This window comes from Prinia subflava, chromosome 4, assembly GCF_021018805.1.
Source record: "Prinia subflava isolate CZ2003 ecotype Zambia chromosome 4, Cam_Psub_1.2, whole genome shotgun sequence".
Classification (NCBI taxonomy): domain Eukaryota; kingdom Metazoa; phylum Chordata; class Aves; order Passeriformes; family Cisticolidae; genus Prinia; species Prinia subflava.
The window spans coordinates 4,848,870-4,869,759 of record NC_086250.1 but is presented as its reverse complement, the minus strand read 5'-3'; the positions used below and the strand labels follow the sequence as shown (position 1 = coordinate 4,869,759).

The window sequence follows — 20,890 nt, the reverse complement described above, 5'->3', positions numbered from 1 at the left end:
ATGCCTGTTCTGTTTAGTATTCAGAGATAAGGAGAGATTAACCTGGGTAACCACCCTGATACCTACTCCAGAGAAGGATGCTGCCCTAGAGCCTGAAATGGTCTGAGTCTAGGAATGCTGCCCCAGAGTCTGACCCTGCCCCACAGCCTACCTTAAAAATGAGCCACACTGATTGGGTGAAGCAGATAGGTGAGATGGGCCAGATGCTGAAGGAGTACCTTTCCCCTGTGGTGGCCTCATTAGTCCCAGCTGGTGGGAAACCTTCCCCCTGCCTTGGAGAGGGAGAGTCTAATGATGCAGCAGTGGAACCTTTGGCAGAAGCTGCCTGGGGAGACTCAAGGGTGACCAGTGGGGTTCTGGAGCAAAATGTTACAGGGTCTCAAAGCCAACTACACTCCCACAGAGAAGGAAATCTTGGCTGCCTATGAAGGAATTCAAGCTTTGGTCTTACTGTTGAATAGGAGTAGGAACAAGTGACATGTGCTGAGGAAGCTCCACCATACAATCAATTGCCAGCAGAAGAAACACGCTACACTCTTCACTGATGGTTCCTTCTGCACTGTAGGGATGCACCAGAAGTGGAAAGCTGCTGTTTGGAGCCCCACACAACAGGTTGCAGAAGCTACTGAAGGAGGTGGATCAAGTCAACTTGCTGAACTCACAGTGATGCCGTTTAGGTTTTGCCTTTTTTATATATTCTCTGTATTCTTAACACATTTATTTGTAGCTCTGTAGACTATTGTATTAGTGATTAGTTTTCCCAGTAGTTTTCCATGGCCTTTCCTTGAGCAGAAAGACAAAACAAATTCCAGAGCTCCAAGCCCTGCAGGGTACAAGGCTCTGTGCTATCTTGGTTCTTCCTGGGAACCAAGGCCAAGAAGATTCTCATTCTGGAGATACATTCTCATGGACAAAATGCAACTATCATTTTAAAAGATATCCAGTCTTTCCTCAAACACATCCAGGGATGGTGACTCCACCACCTCCCCAGGCAGACAATTTCAATACTTTATCACCCTTTCTGTAAAAATCTTTTTCCTAATATCCAGCCTATATTTCCCTTGGTGCAGCTTAAGACTGTGTCCTCTCCTTCTGTCAGTTCCTACCTGGAGAAAGAGACCAACTCCCACCTGACTACAACCACCCTTCAGGAAGTATAAGCCACTGTATAAGCAGCCATATAAGACGGGTGAACAGCATTGAGGAAAAGAAGCATGGGATGCTGATGTGTATTGACCAATTACAAAAGAATAAAAGGTGTTATGCATGGGAGAAAAAAGGAATAGAGAGGAGAGGGAGGAAGGTGTTAGCTGGGCATGCTGGAAGAGGGAGTTAGTGCTGCTTGATGCTGCCCATGGGAATATTACAGAGAAAAGGTATGAAAGCTTTACTATAGGATAATGAAGGGTTGATGCTTGTCACCATTCTTTGGCATCAGTCATCTGAGCCCCCCTTCATTCGGGGTAAATTTGTGCCCTGTGTGCAGAGTGAGCACCGACTGCTGAGTTTCCAGTATGGTGAAGCCTGGTAAATTAATTACATTGGGCCATTGCCATGAACATGCCAAACCAAGAGTTATATCCTCACCATGGTAGAGGCCACAACTGGGTGGCTGGAAACGTACACGGCAGACCATGCCACTGCCCAGAACACAATTTCAGGTCTTGAAAGATACATTTTGTGGTGACATGCAACCCTAGATAGAATTGAGTCAGAAAGTGGGACTCGTTTTTTAAATAATGTTTTAAACTCCTGGGCAAAGAAACATGGCATTAAGTTAATATATCACATTCCTTATCATCCACAGGCCTCTGGGAATACTGAAAGATATAACAGGCTGCTAAGAATTATGTTAAGGACATTAGGTAATGAGACATGGAAGCACTGGGATATGAACTTGGCAGAAGCCTGGTCCCACCTGAACGAAGCCCTTAGACACCGTGGAAGGAGATAAAGTTCTTCCATTTCACATAGGGAAGTGGCTGGGGAGGTTAGTGTGGGTTTCTTCTCCCATGGGAAAAGGCAAACTTGTTCATGAGATTGTCTTTGCTGAAGGACCTGGGTGTACTTTGTGGGTGATGTGGGAGGATGGGGAGACCTGGTGTGTACCTCGAGATTTAACCTTGGGGTAAGAATAACTTATAGAGTAAGTTGTATGCTACAGGAAGTAAAGTAATGGGAGGGACATGAACTGACAAAGAATGAATTTTAGGAGGATGTCAGTCTGCGATGCAAGATGTAACCAAAACTATTACCATCTGTTAAAACCTGGTGTTCTTTATCTCTTCCAGGACCCCTCCCTCATAATTTGGGGAGGGATATCTTCTGTTAATGGGCCAGCAATTAAAACCAGGTGGGGCAGTGTTCTTTATCTCTTCTACGATCCACCCTCCCTCTGGGGAGGTATCTTCTGTTACTGGGCCATTGAGTCTCACTGTATGAGTGATAAAATTACATCATCCCATTGTGAGATGCTCCACCCAGGGGAAAGAACCAAGCATTCCTACCAGGATAAAAATCCAAGATTTTGAACACCAGAGCAGCTTGTTCCCACTGGATTCCCAGAGGAAGACCAGACCTATCTACACTACCACTGTCCTTCGAAGGCACCATGAAGAGGAACAGGCCAAATGTGCAGGTGGGAGATCTTATTTATGGTCAGTTCATTGTGGCAAATAAAGACATGGAAGCTGAGATGGTCTGTATAAACAGCAGTGAAAAATTAAGTGGAATGGGAATAATTGGACAAGATGGCTTCCTCTTTAAAGTTTCCTTAGGTCTAATAAGAAAGCTCTTGGCTCCCAAATGTGAAATAATTAAAGAGTTGTCACAATTGTACCCATTTGAGCTGGTGCTGGGAATGAATGGAAGAATATGGGTAGAAGCAAAAGCGGGTCAACAGACTTTAATTATCATAAATACTTTGGAAGCCTGTGAGTGACTGCAGAACAGAGAAAACAAGCCAAACTCAGGGAACTGATCAGGAAAAATGAGGATTTGTTTGTGATGATTCTAGGGTTATTACTTCCTCTCCTGTACCCAGGAGACCTGTAACTTGTCACCCTGGTTTTGAAGACTTTTTTAAGCCTTCTGTTATATTCTTCATATTGGAGTCAGAAATTTCACCTTATCACATTTTCTACTATAAACACTAGCCATGTTTTGCTAACTGTCTTTTATTGTTTACATATTTCTAAGTAAGAAGAGAAATGTAATTGACAGTTAGCTCGACCAACGTGGATTGAGAGGTGGAATTCCATCCTCCAATCCACGAGCACCATGAGAAATGTATAAAACTGAGTTTTGTAAATAAACTCGCCCTTTTTCCTGCTTCGCTCACCAGCGTGTCCTCGTGTAGTTCTTCCCGTGTCCACTGTGACATCAACTCTGATTGGTTATTTTTGTATTCAGATGTATATTAAAAGCCTTTTCTTATGGAAAAAATAAAAAGACTTTACAGTCCTTTCATTTGATCCTTACAAGGCACATGTTAAAGGGAAAATATGTAACCCTGGAACAGGTTACCTGGAGAGGCTGTAGGTGGTCAAATTGTCCTGGTTCCAGCCAGGACAGGGATGATTTTTGCAGTACTATGATGGGCACATGGCCAGGACCCAGAGGTTATTCTGTACCACCTTACAGGGAGTTGGTGGCAGGGAGAAGGGACTTTCTTCTGGGGACAAGGGATCTCTTTCTGGTCAAGTAAGCAAGGCAGAGAGAGTGTGGTGGCCTCGGTTCCAAGCCAAATGGAGCAGGTTTGATGTGAATCATTTTTGCCCCAGAGGCCAGAATGAGCAAGGGATGGGTAAGAGGTTGGTAGAGATCACATCCAGGACAGCTGACCCTAACAGACCAAAGGGATATTCCCAGAGTCACAGAACGGCTGAGGTTGGAAGGGACCTCCAGAGGGATATTCAGAGTCACAGAATGGCTGAGGTTGGAAGGGACCTCCAGAGGGATATTCAGAGTCACAGAATGGCTGAGGTTGGAAGGGACCTCCAGAGGGATATTCAGAGTCACAGAATGGCTGAGGTTGGAAGGGACTTCCAGAGGGATATTCAGAGTCACAGAATGGCTGAGGTTGGAAGGGACCTCCAGAGGGATATTCAGAGTCACAGAATGGCTGAGGTTGGAAGGGACTTCCAGAGGTCTGTAGGGACTTAAAGAGCACAGTTGCTTGTCTCAAACACTATCAAGATCACAGTGGAAGGATCTTGCCCTAAGATAAAGCACAAGGGGAACTTGAGATAAGCACAGAAGAGAGAACTTTGTGTGTCTGGGCTTGCAAATGTGGGGTGTAACCAAAAGTGTCCTGTTACCATCTGTTGAAACCAGGAGGGGCAGTGTTCTTTATCTTCTGTTAATGGGCCAGCTGATAAAACCAGGTGGGGTAGTGTTCCTTATCTCTTCCATGACCCATCCTCCCTGCAGGGGGACCTGCTGTTAATGGGCCATTAAGGGTAACAGCATGAGGGATAAAATTAAATCACCCCATTGTGAGATGCTCCACCCAGGGGGAGGAGCCAAGCATTCCTACCAGGATAAAAATGTGTGATTTTGAACACCAGAGCAGCTTGTTCCCACTGGCTTGCCAGAGGAAGACCAGATCCATCTACACTACCACCGGACCTTCAGAGGAGGAGTGCTCCCTTCTGCAGGATTGTTGCTTCGAGTGAACTCCATCTGTCAGTGCAGGAGGACTGCAGCCAGCATTTAATTGCAGTGCAGTGGCAGTGCCAGCGCCGCCATGAACCTGGACTGGGATGAGGTTACCAGAGCCCTCCATGCCCAGGGCTGCAGGGTTAAAATGCCCCCTCACACCTCGTCTGACTCCCTGTCTGAGGATGAGGATGTGCCTGTGAAAAGGCAGAAAGAGAAGCAGTGGAGCAGAGCAGAACGGTCCCAGTTGAGCCCACAAGCTGGGAAGCAGGTGACCATGGAGGAGTCCCATCCCAAGATCAAGAAGGAGAGGGAGGATCTCAGATATGAGCACTTTGCTGACAGGACTTTAGTGGATTTTGGCAGCTGGGAGAGACACACCAAAGGAATTGGGCAGAAGCTTCTCCAGAAGATGGGCTATGTCCCTGGAAGGGGTCTGGGGAAGAATGCTCAAGGAATCATCAATCCTATCGAGGTCAAGCAGAGGAAAGGCAGAGGTGCTGTGGGTGCTTATGGCTCCGAGAGGACTCCACAGTCCTTGCAGGACTTCCCTGTGGTGGACTCAGAAGAGGAAACTGAGGAGGAATTTCAGAAGGAGCTCAGCCAGTGGCGGAAGGACCTGAGAGGAGGCAAGAAAAAGCCTAGGTACAGCTACAAGACAGTGGAAGATCTGAAAGCCAAGGGCACTATCAGCAGGCAGCTTGCAGCCCCTCAGAAGGATCTGTCCCAGGTCAAGGTGATTGACATGACGGGCCGGGAGCCAAAGGTTTATTACAGCTACAGCCAGATCAGCCACAAGCACAACATCCTTAATGACAGCCCCCAGCATCCCCTGGGCAAGGACTCCAAGCCCCAGGGCTTTGCCTTGCCCGAGCTGGAGCACAACCTGCAGCTGCTCATCGACACCACGGAGCAGGAGATCATCCAGAGCGACCGGCAGCTGCAGTACGAGAGGGACACGGTGGTCAACCTGAGCCACGAGATCCAGAAGATGGCTGAGGTGCTGTCCCATGAGGAGAAGGCCATCAGGAACCTCAGGAAGGTGCTGGACATGGTGGAGAACTGTGAGAGACGGATGCATCCAGGCTGTGAGAACCCTCTGACCCTGGATGAGTGTGCAGAGATCTTTGAGACCCTGCAGGACAAGTACTGTGAGGAGTACAGGATGTCAGACAAGGTGGACCTGGCAGTGGCCATAGTTTATCCCCTCATGAAGGAATACTTCAAGAACTGGGATCCCCTCAAGGACTGTACATACGGCACAGAGATCATAGCCAAGTGGAAGCGTCTTCTGGAAAACCGTCAGCTGTTATCCCACAGTGGCCAGGACCTGTCAACAGATGCTTTTTACAGACTGATGTGGGAGATCTGGATGCCCTATGTCAGAAACATCGTGGCACAGTGGCAGCCTAGAAACTGTGGATGCATGGTGGATTTCTTGGCTAGCTGGGTGAATATTGTTCCTCTGTGCATACTGGATAACATTCTGGATCAGCTCATCTTCCCCAGGCTGCAGAAGGAGGTGGAGAGCTGGAACCCGCTGACGGACACGGTGCCCATCCACTCGTGGATCCACCCCTGGCTGCCGCTGATGCAGGCACGGCTGGAGCCGCTGTACTCGACCATCTGCAACAAGCTGGCCAACGCCCTGCAGAAGTGGCACCCCAGCGACTCCTCTGCCAAGCTCATCCTGCAGCCCTGGAAAGATGTGTTCGCTCCCAGCTCATGGGAGGCTTTCATGGTCAAGAACATCGTGCCTAAACTCAGACTGTGTCTGAATGAACTCATCATCAACCCTCACCAGCAGCACATGGACGCCTTTTATTGGGTGATTGACTGGGAAGGGATGATTTCTGTCTCCAGCCTCATTGGGCTGCTGGATAAACACTTCTTCCCAAAGTGGCTGCAGGTGCTCTGCTCTTGGCTCAGTAACAGCCCCAACTACGACGAGATCATCAAGTGGTACCTGGGCTGGAAGTCCATGTTCTCAGAACAGGTGCTGGCACATCCCTCCATCAAAGACAAGTTCAATGAGGCCCTTGACATCATGAACCGGGCCGTGTCCTCCAGCGTGGGTGGGTACATGCAGCCGGGTGCCTGGGAGAACATCGCGTACCTGATGCACACGGAGCGGCGCAGGGACCTCCAGCACGAGGCCGTGCAGGAGCAGCACAAGACTGAGAACATGGCCCAGCGTGGCATCGGCGCTGCCCGCTCCATGCCTGTGAGCTTCAAGGACCTCATCCAGAGCAGGGCTGAGGAGCACAACATCATCTTCACGCCCGTCATCGGGAAGCGGCACGAGGGCAAGCAGCTCTACACCTTCGGCAGGATCGTCATCTACATCGACAGGGGCGTGGTGTTCGTGCAAGGGGAGAAGACCTGGGTGCCCACCTCGCTGCAGAGCCTCATCGACATGGCCAAGAGAGGCCCCTACAGGAACTGAGTCACCACCTGTTGTAGTGCACTAAATAGTTCATTTTGCTTACTATACTGCACTGGGTGGTTTGTGGTATTTGCACACAAAAATAGATTTATCGTATTTTGCACATGGATTTATGAATGATGAATTTATTTTTACACACTTTTATGTACCCCTCTCTGGGTTTCGGTATCCCCTATTCGATTCCTTCCTACCCCTCCCTGGGTCGTTTCCCATTGCTTGTGGTTCCTTTCCCCCTCCACCCACCCCCTCCTTTTTCTCCAGGCTTAAAACCCCCTGAGATGTGGATTTCTGACTCTTTTCCTTTCTCTTGGAGTTTGGGTTCTACAATAAAGCTGTGGGACCGTGGTCCCAAGGAAGAAAAAGAGCACCTCTTTTACTTTCAGTCCATTATTGGGTAACGCACTGAGGTCTAGAGCTAGCCAGGACTTCACCCCAGGAGCCAGGGACCCCAATAACCACCCAGGGACAGCCTTCCGGTAACCCTTAGAATAAACAAGTTCCAGGGCTTTTTATTTTATTTTAGTTTATTTTATTTTATTTTATTTTATTTTATTTTAGTTTAGTTTAGTTTAGTTTAGTTAATTTAGTTTAGTTTAGTTAATTTAGTTTAGTTTAGTTTAGTTTAGCTTAGCTTAGCTTAGCTTAGCTTAGCTTAGCTTAGCTTAGCTTAGCTTAGCTTAACTTAGCTTAGCTTAGCTTAGCTTAGCTTAGCTTAGCTTAGCTTAGCTTAGCTTAGCTTAGCTTAGCTTAGTTTAGTTTAGCTTAGTTTAGTTTAGTTTAGTCCAGGAAATTTTTAGATTGTATAAGGGACAACTTTTTGTCACAGCTGGTGGGTGAGCCCACCAGGGGAGGAACTATATTAGACCTGCTGTTTGCAAATAGAGATGGGCTGGTGGGAGATGTGGTGGTTGGAGGAAGTTTAGGGCGTAGTGATCATGTAATTATAGGGTTCTAGATATTTGGTGATATCAGCAGGAACACCAAGAAGACGTTTAGATTGCACTTCTGGAGGGCAGCCTTTGGCCTATTTAGGAGACTTGTTCAGAGAGTTCATTGGGGAGCAGCCCTTCAAAACAAAGGACTTCAGGAAAGCTGGGTGGGCTTCATAACAGAGATCTTGAGGGCACAGGAACAGGCTGTCCCTGTGTGCCGAAAGGCAAGTCGACAAAGTGCAAATGTCCAACCTGGATGGGCAAGGAGGTATTGCAGGAACTTAGGAATAAAAAGAGGATGTATCATCTTTGGAAGGAGGGTCAGGTCTCTCAGGGAGTATTTAAGGGGGCTACTAGAGTGTGAAGGAAAATAATTAGGGACACCAAAGTTGATAGCAGGGAGAAGGGACTTTCTTCTGGGGACAAGGGGTCTCTTTCTGGTCAAGTAAGCAAGGCAGAGAGTGTGGTGACCTCAGTTCCAAGCCAAAGGGAGCAGGTTTGATGTGAATCATTTTTGCCCCAAAGGCCAGAATGAGCAAGGGATGGGTAAGAGGTTGGTAGGAATCACATCCAGGACAGCTGACCCTAACAGACCAAAGGGATATTCCCAGAGTCACAGAACGGCTGAGGCTGGAAGGGACCTCCAGAGGGATATTCAGAGTCACAGAATGGCTGAGGTTGGAAGGGACCTCCAGAGGGATATTCAGAGTCACAGAATGGCTGGGGTTGGAAGGGACCTCCAGAGGGATATTCAGAGTCACAGAATGGCTGAGGTTGGAAGGGACTTCCAGAAGTCTGTAGGGACTTAAAGAGCACAGTTGCTTGTCTCAAACACTGTCAAGATCACAGTGGAAGGAACTTGCCCTAAGATAAACTACAGCTGCCACAGCATAGGGTACATATACTAAAATGTGTCACCCAAGGGTGAATTTTTGGGCTTTCTGGATCAGGAGGACAGTGGCTCCCACAGCCTTCAGGCACCCTGGCCAGGCTTGGGCAACTTTGTCTACCTGTTTGTAAAAGCAGGCCACAACCCTCTGACTGAGGGCACCAACAGAATCACAGAATCATTAGGTTGGAAAAGACCTCTGAGATCATCGAGTCCAACTCAGCCCTAACACCTTAACTAAATCTGAGTGCCACATCCAGTCTTTTCTTAAACTCATCCAGAGACAGCAAATTGACCACCTCCCCAAGCAGACCATTCCTTTTTTTTTTTTTTTTTTCTCCTTAACAGGAACTTTTATTAAGAAACCTTTAAACAAATTCAGAATAACACACCCAACGGCCTCTACACGCAGTGCAAGATGGGGACACCACCCTAGGGATTTAGGGAAAGGGGAGCATTCTGCAACTCCTAGCCTTCAGCACTTGACACCCTCCCCAGTCAAAGGACAAACCCCTGTCCCAGCCAGCAGCACAGGCAACATGGAAAGCCCTGGCCCCGGGTGGGATGAGAGGCAAGGGGAAGCTCCCAGGTGAAACATCCAGCCATGGTATCCCAGGAGCTTGGAGCAGGTTTGGGCAGGCTCAGGGCCTCCCTCACCCCAAAAGCTCACCCAGGGCTCAGCAGCAAACAGAGTTCCTGCCAGAGCCTCATTCCCTGTGCCTGGAGTGGGGATCCCTCAATCTCCCTCCCCTGGGTGACAAATGTTGGCAACTGCAGTGCCCATCACTCCTCCTGCCACCCTCCTCCCTCTTCTCCCTCTTCTCCCTCTTCTCCCTCTCCTCCCAGGAGCCACTCTGGCCCCTCTGCTTGTGGCAGTTCTTGTCCTCCCTCCTGTCCAAGTGCCGCTGGTGCTGCTGCTGCTCCTCTTCCCGCTGCGTCCTGCTCCTCTTCCTGCAGGAGCTCCCACCAGCATAGCGCTCATACCCAGGGTCCTCCTTCTCCTTCTTGATCTTGATCCTGGGATGGGGCTCCCCTGTGCTCACCTTATTCCCAGTTTGTGGGCTCGACTTTGACTGTCCTGCTCTGCTCCGCTGCTTCTCCTTCTGCCTATTCACAGGCACACCCTCATCCTCAGACAGGGAGTCAGACGAGGTGTGAGGTGGCGTTTTGACCCCACAGCCCTTGGCGTGGAGGGCTCTGGTCACCTCATCCCAGTCCTCAGACTCCTTGGGGGGCCGGTATTTGGCCACGTGGTCCACGCGGATGGTCCGTCCCTTGATCTTGATGCCATTGAAGTTATCCACGGCCAGGATGGTGCTCCTCTGGTCCTCATAGCACAGGAAGCAGAAGCCCTTGGACTTGCCGGTCCTCTTGTCCCACACGAGGTTGATGTTGACGACCTCTCCGTACTGCGAGAAGACGCAGATGACATCTCCCTCGGTCAGCCCGTGGTGCAGCCCGCCCACGAAGATCCAGGCGCTGTCGCGGTACTGCGCGTGCCACGACGCCGCCTCCGGCACGCCCAGCTGCACCTCCCGCGAGTTCAGCTCCGAGATCAGCCTCACCTTGGTCAGGGGGTTCATGGCGGCGCTGGCACTGCCACTGCACTGCAATTAAATGCTGGCTGCAGTCCTCCTGCACTGACAGATGGAGTTCACTCGAAGCAACAATCCTGCAGAAGGGAGCACTCCTCCTCTGAAGGTCCGGTGGTAGTGTAGATGGATCTGGTCTTCCTCTGGCAAGCCAGTGGGAACAAGCTGCTCTGGTGTTCAAAATCACACATTTTTATCCTGGTAGGAATGCTTGGCTCCTCCCCCTGGGTGGAGCATCTCACAATGGGGTGATTTAATTTTATCCCTCATGCTGTTACCCTTAATGGCCCATTAACAGCAGGTCCCCCTGCAGGGAGGATGGGTCATGGAAGAGATAAGGAACACTACCCCACCTGGTTTTATCAGCTGGCCCATTAACAGAAGATAAAGAACACTGCCCCTCCTGGTTTCAACAGATGGTAACAGGACACTTTTGGTTACACCCCACATTTGCAAGCCCAGACACTCAAAGTTCTCTCTTCTGTGCTTATCTCAAGTTATCAAAAAGGGGAGCATTGGTTATCTGGTAACCAGATGCTTAAATATCAAGCACTGTTATTAGAACAGGATGATGTTACCCTGAAAAAAACATGTTTTTGTCCTCCACCTTAATTGACTATGAGCCTGTACATAACTGTTTACAGACAATTGAAGCAATCTATTCCAACTGACCTGACCTGAAAGACGTGCCCCATGTAAAAATTGAGGTTGGGAACTTTTTACAGATGGGAGCAGCTTTATGAAAAATGGCAAAAGGATGACAGGCCATGCAATAACCACACAGGATAAGGTGATCGAGGCAAATACCCTGCCAGCAGATGTGTCATCACAGAAAGCCAAACTGATTGCACTGACAAAAGCCCTAGACCTGAGTGAAGGAAAAAAGTAAATATATGGGCTGACCCTAAATATTCATTTAGTGTTGTCCACACCCAATGAGCCACCTGGAAGGAGAGAGGACTTTTGAACACTCAAGGTAATCAAATCAAATATGCTGAACAGATACTTGCCCTCTTAGAGAGCATTAAATAACCTGCAGAAGTAGCAATCATGCATTGTAGAGGTCACCAAAAGGGGAAAACCACTCCAGAACTGGGAAACCATTTTGCTGATAAAGCAGCAAGAGGGATTGCAGAAAAAGATATCCTTGCAGTAATTCCACAAAAAGAGATTGATTTTGTTTCACCACAAAATATGACCAAGCAGACCACAAACTAATCAAGTTTCTTAAATCTGAGACCACAGAGAATGGGTGGGCTATTACACCAGCAAATCAGGTCGCAGTCCCACCCCTAATCCTGTGAGAGCTAGCTGAAAGAGAACAGGAAAACACACATTTCAGGGTTGAAAACCTCCTGAAACATCTAAAAAGGTAGTAATAAGACAAGGAATGACTCTCATTATAAAATCAGTAGTGAGCAAATATGAAATCTGGTGTAAAAACAACCCTGACACAAGGAAAAGGGTTGTTTTAGGAGTAACAAAAACAGGGGATCTTCCTGGACATTACTGGCAAATAGATTTTGCAGAGTTACCATGCAAGGAGGGATACCAGTACATACATGTCCCCCTAGGACAAATACATAATTATTCATTTCTGTATACATAATTTCTCTGCATATATAAAATGCATCTATGTATATCCAATATCTACACCTATACAATTAAAGATATATATATACATAAAATAAAAGTTTCGTTTTTCTCTATGTACAAAATGAAATGGGCAGCCAATCTGGTGTATTGGTATGTTTTCTTCCCCTATCAGCCCCCCATCCCCATGCACTAGGATCAGAAAAATGCTTATTAGGCCTCAGCCTTGATGGACAGCACTGGACTCAGCTCCTCTTGAGCTTATCAGAGACAGTAACTGCTCTCAGAAAATCACACTGTCTAATGAGCTCCTGGGTTTTTTTATGACTAAAGCCCACTGTCTTGTTGCCCTATAAACAGTGGTCCAAAATGGGACCTTTTGAGCCCTTCTGGACTGCAGAGGCTGTGAGCAGCAACCTCCCTCTGTGTGGGGCCTCTCAGTGAGTGAACTCTCAAGTTTACTTCACTCAGAGAATCCCCAAATGATGATGAATCCTTGGCTGAGACCCCCACTCCTCAAGGCTCAACCCTTGGCTTGTTGAGAAGATGCAAAGGCATCTGAAGTGATTATTTCAGCACCTTTGCGGGGAATTTTTTGGTGATACCTTGTACAGACTCTTTATGTCTGTATCCATGCAAGTGTGCATATGCTATAGCAAACATGGGAGAAATGCTGTTCTCCTGTTGGAAAATATATCAATTTAAATTTTTTTTATATAACTTTAGCCAGGGTTGTTCACCTTTTCCCTCAGGGAAAAGAACTGAAACTTCTTTTCAGGGCATTGTTTGAGTGAGGCCTGATGAACTCAGCATATCAACAGACAGGGAGTAGCCCCAAATAGATAAAGAGAGATATCATATCAAGAGAACATCAGCAGCCATCTACAAACATCTACCCCAGATTCTGCCTCTGGCAGAACTGGAGACATCTCCTCCTGAAAAGACTGATAAGGAAATAAAGGAATGAAAATCTAATTAACATCAGAAGAGCACAGAAGATGCACAGAATATTCTTAGTTGGAAGGGACTCACAGGGATCATCAAGTTCAACTCTTAAATAAATGGCTCATACAGGACTGCACCCACAGCCTCAGTGACATTAGTGAAGAAATTCAGATCCACTAGGAGACCAAATACTAAGAACTTTGCAACTTAGGACCAATGAATGCTGACCCAATTAATTTCTATGAGTTTTGACTGTCTAAAATATCTGAAAAATCTTGTAAAAGTGGTGTGTGATGGAATTATTCTCTCTGCACACCGAGGATATGTGTGGATGAGATGATTTCTGTGGTATATTCTGGCCAGAGCAACATCCTGGACAGATAATAAAGTAATGCCTTTTTTTCTCAGGGTGCAATACAAGATGTAACCAGAAGTATGTATTCTATTACCATCTGTTAAAATCAAGTGGGGCAGTGTTCTTTATCTCTTCCATGACCCATCCCTCATAACTTTGGGGGGATATCTTCTGTTAATGGGCCAGCTGATAAAACCAGGTGGGGCAGTGTTCTTTATCTCTTCCACAACCCATCCTCCCTCCAGGGAAATATCTTCTGTTAATGGGCCATTAAGGCTCACTGCATGACTGATAAAATTAAATCACCCCATTGTGAGACGCTCCACCCAGGGGGAGGAGCCAACCATTCCTACCTGGATAAAATCCAAGATTTTGAACACCAGAGCAGCTTGTTCCCACTGGATTCCCAGAGGAAGACCAGGCCCTTCAGTCGTTCACCTTCACCACTGGACCTTCAGAGGAGAACGACACCCTTCTACAAGATCACTGCTTCAACCACATCTGTCACTCCCGGAGGACTGCAGCCACTATTTATTTGGACTGCTGCCAACACCGACTGACAGGGTGTCAGGTTGTATTCTAACTCATTGTTTTTGTACTATTGTATTTTTTTTAACTTTTCCTCTTAAATTGTAGCTCTGACTTGGGATCTCCTACTGGTTTACTTTCAAACCAACACACTGTTGGAGGTTCTTTTTTTTCCCCCTGCAGTTTCTGTTACTACATTCTTAAGCCCTTTAATATTTTAAAGTAAGATAAGCCTGTTAGTAAATTACTATTTAGTAATTGGCCTCCACCATTTCCAGAGGGGGTGGGATCAGATCAGGAGAGGGATCAGCAGAGGACAGGCATCATGGGGAAGTCGGATTTCCTCAGCCCCAAGGCCATCGCCAACCGCATCAAGTCCAGGGGGCTGCAGAAGCTGCGCTGGTACTGCCAGATGTGCCAGAGGCAGTGCCGCGATGAGAACGGCTTCAAGTGCCACTGCATGTCCGAGTCCCACCAGACACAGCTGCTGCTGGCTTCAGAAAACCCCCAGCAATTCATGGATTACTTCTCTGAGGAATTCCGGGTTGATTTCCTGGGGTTGCTCAGGCGGCGATACGGGACAAAGAGAGTCCACAACAATGTTGTGTACAATGAATACGTCAGCCACCGGGAGCACATCCACATGAATGCCACGCAGTGGGAGACGCTGACTGACTTTACAAAGTGGCTGGGGAGAGAAGGGCTTTGCAAAGTTGATGAGACTCCTAAAGGCTGGTACATCCAGTACATCGACAGGGACCCAGAGACCGTCCGCAGGCAGCAAGAACAAGAGAGGAAGAAGAAGCAGGACCTTGGTGATGAAGAAAAAACTGCTAAATTCATTGAACATCAAGTCAGAAGAGGTTTGGAGGGGAAAGAACTGGAAATGCCAGTCTATACTGAACTGAACAGAGAGAAGAAAGAAGAAAAAGTTACGTTTAATTTAAACAAAGGAGCAAGTTCTTCCATAGCAGCATCTTGTAAAACAAGAGTCCTTGAGCAGAATGCACTGAAGATGGTGGAGCGGGCAGTTAAAAGAAAAGCAGCAGCTCACAGCTCTGGTCAGCCCAAAGAGAAAGAGAAGAAATCTGCACTTGATGAGATCATGGAGCTTGAAGAGGAGAAGAAAAGAACAACTCAAACAGACTACTGGTTACAGCCTGAAATAATTGTAAAAGTTGTAACAAAAAAGCTTGGAGAGAAGTACTACAAGAAGAAGGCAGTTGTTAAGGAAGTGATTGACAAATACACAGCAGTTGTGAGGGTGATTGACTCTGGGCACAAGCTGAAGCTTGATCAGACACATCTAGAAACTGTAATACCAGCACCAGGCAAGAAAGTGATGGTGTTAAATGGTGGGTACAGGGGAAATGAAGGCATTTTGGAATCCATCAATGAGAAGAGGTTTTCAGTGACAATAACCATTGACTCGGGACCTTTTAAAGGGCACAGAGTTGAAGATATTCAGTATGAAGATGTCTCCAAACTTGCCTGAGTGTTAAATCATGCATCAGAGAAGATTTTGGTTCTCAAAATCTTCTGTCTGACATCTTGCTCGCAGACACAAGACTCTGTGCAGATACAAGACTCTGGTACAGTAAATCCTAAATGAGTCCTTTGCTAAATTGTTATATTTAAGTTATAAGTTAAACACTGTTAAGTTTAAGGTGCTGTTAAGTTCAAATGCTGTAAAGTGCTATTGAGCCTTTAGGTCATACTCCTTTTTATCCTTACCCCTTCTATCCTTTTGTCACCCCCCACGCCCCCTACCTCCACATAAATAGTTTTTTGGTTTATTTTGGTTTGGATTGATTGACTCTGGATTTTTGTTTCTTGCTTTTCCTTGGTGTGCCTTCACCATATAATAAGCAGTAGAGTGAACCTTGCAAATGATAAATGTCATGAATGGCAATATAGGTATTGGCTTTTGCATTTATGGTAAGTTTTTGCAAGTTATTATTGATCACAACGATTTTAATAAAGTACTGTTTATAACCCCTTTTAACTGCTTTAATATAGTATAATCTGTAAGTTTTGTGGTCAATGCTCCAGTCGTGTATAGTTTATAAATAGTAGTGTGATAAATATAATAATGGTGTGAAATAGCTACATTGATTCAATGTATTTGTGGACTGTCTTACCTGAATGATAACTGACAAGAACCAAGATACCATAAGAAAAACTTACTACTGACTCTCCAGTTATCAGGAAGTGTCAAAACAACAAAATGGAGCCTTGAGAAGAAATAAAATATATTGATTTAACTACAGGGTGGCGTGCAGACAAGTCAAAGGTTAAAACCAAGCAAAAGAATTCCCAGAACATGTGGAACCACAGGAACACTTGAATATGTATTTAACCAATGTAATGAGAATTATATAATGCAACTGTTTTAAGCTAACAGTGTGCTTTTGGCAGATTGCCAAGCACCCCATTGCCAAGCTGGATATTGTCCCTTTTATCTCATATTAAACTTTTAAAAATTTTAAAGAGTGAGCCTTGTTTCTCCCAATTAATTGGGAGTTAACTGCACATTGATAAAATACGCATTACAGAAACAGACATGAAAAAAGAAACCTGCTAGGAGGAAACAGCAGTCAGAGCTCACAACACATAAATATTCCTATTGGCAGCCCCATGTTCTGCTCCAGGATCAGCTCTGCAGTCTGAGCCATGGGTGGAGCTGGCACAGCGCAGCACCTGGCCTTGAGTGGGTGATGCCCGTGAGAGGAAAGCGAATATCTTTACAAACAATTCGATGGGTGAATTGCCTTTGACAATGGCTGTTGACACCTTTGAAATGGGTATTAATGCCTCTGCTGCAGCAGGTTTGTTGCAGAGCTCAGACAGCTCGGCTCCCGAAACGGACAAGGGTGTGCACAAGCCTGAAGTCCTGAAATTTGGGGTAAAATGCCAGGTTCAAGGGGGGATATGTGGTAGGGGGTTTGGGCAGGCTGTATCTTCCTAATAGCTCAGACAATGAGGAAAGGACGGGGACAACATGCAGCCGGGAGTTTAGGATAAACAGAGGCTGCACCCTCCGAAACCTTGCCCCAGTGCCCTCTCTTATTTGAATAAAGTTGCAGAACTCCTCTGTCTCCTTTTTGGACGTAAATCTCTGGCGTTTGTGGTTTTTTTCCTGACACCCTGAAGGAATATGTTCCCTGTTAAGCACTAAACCTGTATGATCGTCACCCACAATAAATTGGGCAGCCTTTAGGCTGCGAGAAACTTCTTAATCCATTTTTTCTGCTCCTCCAGTCCCCCCCATCCCCGCCCCTCTCCCATTCCTCCCAGTAGGCTAACATTCATCACTTTATTCTTGGCGCAGTGGCCACGTATTTCCATCGCTCAGGGTCTGGATACCCTCAGCAGATGAGCTGCAGAAGAGCCACAACCCATTTCTGCCGATGTGCCAGCCCCCAGCCATCCCGGGAAGGGACTGCCCTCATCCCGTTTCTGCCGCGGCGCAGCCGGGAGAGGCGGGGAGGCTAAAGAGACACCTCCGCACATCCCAGACCACCCCCTTTCCCCTTCTCAAGCCGAGCAGCCCTGAAGGACCGACCGCCGAGTCTTTCCCGGCCCCGGCCCGTGCCCGCAGCAGCGCCTCCGCAAGCGGCCCCGGGGCGGGGACCGCGTCCCGGCCGCTCCTCGCCGGCAGCGCCCCCGAGGGAGCCCCCGCCGTGCCGGGAGCCTCCCGAGCCCGGGGACGCGGCTGCCGGCCGGGGCTGCTGGAGCCGGGCCGTGTCCGGGTCAGCGCCGCTCGGTCCCGGCCAGGGCCGGGCTGAGCCGGGCTCTGTGGGGCTGCAATCTCACTGTGCCCACGGGGACAGCCCGGGGACAGCGCAGCAGCGCAGCCCCTGCGACAAAACCCCGGCCCGCCCGGCGCCCCGTGCCCGCTCCGGAGCGGCGATCCCGGGGATCCCTCCCGGTGCCCTATGCCCTCTCCCGAGTCCTGTATCCAGCGGATCCCTCCCGGTTTCCCGTGCTCTCTCCGGAGCCCTGTTTCCAGCGGATCCCTCCCGGTGCCCTCCGTTCTCTCCCGAGCGCTGTTTCCAGCGGATCCCTCCCGGTTCCCCGCGCTCTCTCCCGAGCCCTGTTTCCAGCGGATCCCTCCCGGTTCCCCGCGCTCTCTCCCGAGCCCTGTTTCCAGCGGATCCCTCCCGGTTCCCCGCGCTCTCTCCCGAGCGCTGTTTCCAGCGGATCCCTCCCGGTTCCCCGCACTCTCTCCCGAGCGCTGTTTCCAGCGGATCCCTCCCGGTTCCCCGCACTCTCTCCCGAGCGCTGTTTCCAGCGGATCCCTCCCGGTTCCCCGCGCTCTCTCCCGAGCGCTGTTTCCAGGGATCCCTCCCGGTTCCCCGCACTCTCTCCCGAGCGCTGTTTCCAGCGGATCCCTCCCGGTTCCCCGCGCTCTCTCCGGAGCCATGTTTCCAGCGGATCCCTCCCGGTTCCCCGCGCTCTCTCCCGAGCGCTGTTTCCAGCGGATCCCGCCTGCAGGCCGGGAGCGGTGCCTGGTGCTACGGCCCCCGCACGGGCTGGAATATCGAATAAGGTCCCCTGGCCGGAGCTAAGAGGGGAGAGCTGCGGATAATCTTACGGCTCTCCCGGAGCTGGGAACGCCGGGCGGTGCGGGGCCGGTCGGCGGTGCCGTCGAGTCGGGCGCCGGGCGCTGCCTTGGTCTCGTCGGTGGAAGGGTTCCCCGGCCCCGGGGTCTTTTGGGCTCTTATAGGTTTCTCCTACCTGAGAACATTTCTATAAATCATTTCTACTGTCAAACAAAAAGTTTTTCTCGTGAGAACTCGCAGCACTCCCAGATAAGGGCAAGGCCATGCAGTTGGTGTAATCGGTGTGCTGAGTGGGAGCTGGCAGCAGACTCCTCACACATTTCTCTGGACAGATTCACCCCGAGGCCCGGGGATGTGTGCGGGATGAAGCAGCCCAGGCTGGCCCTGCAGCACACACCTGAACCTGCCGAGCCGGGACAGCTGCTCTGTGCAGTGCTAACTCCCATATGTTCAGTGGCCTTCACCACTAGGCTGCTTGGAAATGCTTCTGTAATATTCCTATGCATTCTAGTGTCATTTCAGTGCATTCAAAAACAGAGTTCAGCTGCTTTTGATGTATTCTTCAACAGGATATCCAGAGATTAGTGCGTTTTCTTTATTTCTGCAATGATTACCACTAGGATTTCTTCTCTAGAAACATTTGTGTGCCAAGCGTTGTAATTTTGACGCATTGGACTTGAAAATAAATTAATGCTTAGTTAAATACCAGATAAATGAATGTTTTGTGCTGTCATAATATTTTTATTAGTTGAAACTACAGCAGTTAGCAAAAACATTTAGGAGCTTGCCAGTGAAAATATGTTGACTGGGTTCTGCTTTCATTTCTGTGAGTGTGAGTAAACATTATTACCATGGATCTGTGAGAAGTTTATTTTGCTGTGGCTCTCACTGGAACATTAATCTTTAAGCTTGCCTTTGTTAGGGGAAAGCAGAACAGATGTGAGCCTTTAAAGAGCACTTAATTCATGAACACTTTTCATGAGTGTTCATGTGTCTGAGATGACCTGTGATTCTGATGGTCTCTTTAGTTAATTCACAGTCAGAAAGGGCTTCAATTAAAATAAGAGAAATCAGTATTGTCCTATATTCACCTAAGCATGCCATATGAAGCCCTTATAATTGTTTTTTGTCAGGCACCTATATGTGAGTAGCTGGCTGGGAGAAACACCATGCAAATTCTCACACCGTTTTGCAGGCCTTTTTTCTTGGAAGCAGGCAATGTACTTATTTTTTAACCTCCTGGTGTGAAGGGGCTGCTAATCTGCATGAAGAATATTTTACTTTGTGAATAGTATGATTTATCCTGGGATTTGTGTATTTGCCAAATAAAATATTAATGTAACACCCTATGTGTGGCTTGTGTTAGTGCTTGCTTTTAAAAATGAAATCTGGATAGCTCCCCATTTCTTTAAGATTGTGTGGACAAAAGCAAACACCTAAGCAAACTCAGAATTTAGAAACAGGAAAAGAGACATATGAAAAGTATACCTGGGCCAGCTGACTGCTGAGGGAAGCCAATACAGTTTCCCCAGAAATGGGGAATCCCATGAGTAACATTTAAGGATTACCTGAGCCTTGTAGCCACTCTGTAACCCACCCATTGTGAATCAACCATGTGGAGACCAAAATAATAATTGGAATGGATATGTTCTTAGATATGCAGCAAGGCCTATTTGCTCAGGCTGTATCCAGCCAGGGAAAAGAGTACAGAGATTTTCAGTGTGCACAATGAGGGGGTACATAGCAAGAATGCAAATGTGTGCAATATAACACTAACCTAATTTTTTTTATTCTTGGTGTAATACCTTTTCATTCCTCTTCTCTAATTTGTGTGGTTAAAGCTTGCTGCTCATCTGGAACATCCTGAAACAGAGATGGCATCATTTATCATTGCCCTGGGAAGCATAGTGACAGTTTTATTCTGCTGCCTCATTTTCAGACCACACTTGTGTCACTTCCCATTAATTGTCACTGCCCGTGGCAGCCTGGATTAGTTCTGCCAGGGAAATTTGCAGTATTAGGGGTGGTGACACTGCTCCCTTTCCAGGACCCTCTTTCCTTGTCACCTGCACTGCCCCTGGAGGGATGATCATCAGTGAAGAGAAGCCTGGCTCCAGCTAGGTCAAGCACAGAGCCAGCTCAGCCTCTGGCTCACAACCAGCTTTGAGAAGTGAAAAGCTTTCAGGATAGAAAATTTATTTTTCCCCATACATCTTTATATTTATGTGTGTATTTTTCCCTCCCTCCCCTCCTTTTTAGCACTGTTGCAATGGTCAGCATCACTTCACCTACTCATTTCCTGCTGTCCTGAACAATTACAGACGCTGTCCCCAGAACAATACTTTCTCTGAACTACTAAAAAAGAGTCTAGATTTTCTAAAGTGAT

The 20,890-nt window shown here is 47.8% G+C and overlaps 3 protein-coding genes across 3 annotated transcripts; 2 read left to right on the top strand and 1 right to left on the bottom strand.

Annotated features, from left to right (window-relative positions):
- Positions 1-4,747: 4,747 nt before the first annotated feature.
- On the top strand, positions 4,748-7,280 carry LOC134549258 (tuftelin-interacting protein 11-like). Its single transcript, XM_063394824.1, has one exon. The coding sequence runs from the start codon at positions 4,748-4,750 to the stop codon at positions 7,103-7,105; it is 2,358 nt and encodes a 785-aa protein (XP_063250894.1). The 3' UTR covers positions 7,106-7,280.
- A 1,696-nt stretch (positions 7,281-8,976) lies between these two features.
- LOC134549298 (RNA-binding motif protein, X-linked 2-like) lies at positions 8,977-10,509 on the bottom strand. The gene has a single exon (XM_063394866.1). It carries the CDS (start codon positions 10,507-10,509, stop codon positions 9,634-9,636), a length of 876 nt encoding a protein of 291 aa, XP_063250936.1. The 3' UTR covers positions 8,977-9,633.
- A 3,755-nt stretch (positions 10,510-14,264) lies between these two features.
- LOC134549297 (DNA/RNA-binding protein KIN17-like) lies at positions 14,265-15,434 on the top strand. Its single transcript, XM_063394865.1, has one exon. The coding sequence runs from the start codon at positions 14,265-14,267 to the stop codon at positions 15,432-15,434; it is 1,170 nt and encodes a 389-aa protein (XP_063250935.1).
- The last annotated feature ends 5,456 nt before the right edge of the window (positions 15,435-20,890 follow it).

Excerpts from the sequence above, each read along its gene's own strand:
- LOC134549258 (XM_063394824.1), top strand. The coding sequence starts at position 4,748 with ATGAACCTGGACTGGGATGAGGTTACCAGAGCCCTCCATGCCCAGGGC.
- LOC134549298 (XM_063394866.1), bottom strand. The coding sequence starts at position 10,509 with ATGAACCCCCTGACCAAGGTGAGGCTGATCTCGGAGCTGAACTCGCGG.
- LOC134549297 (XM_063394865.1), top strand. The coding sequence starts at position 14,265 with ATGGGGAAGTCGGATTTCCTCAGCCCCAAGGCCATCGCCAACCGCATC.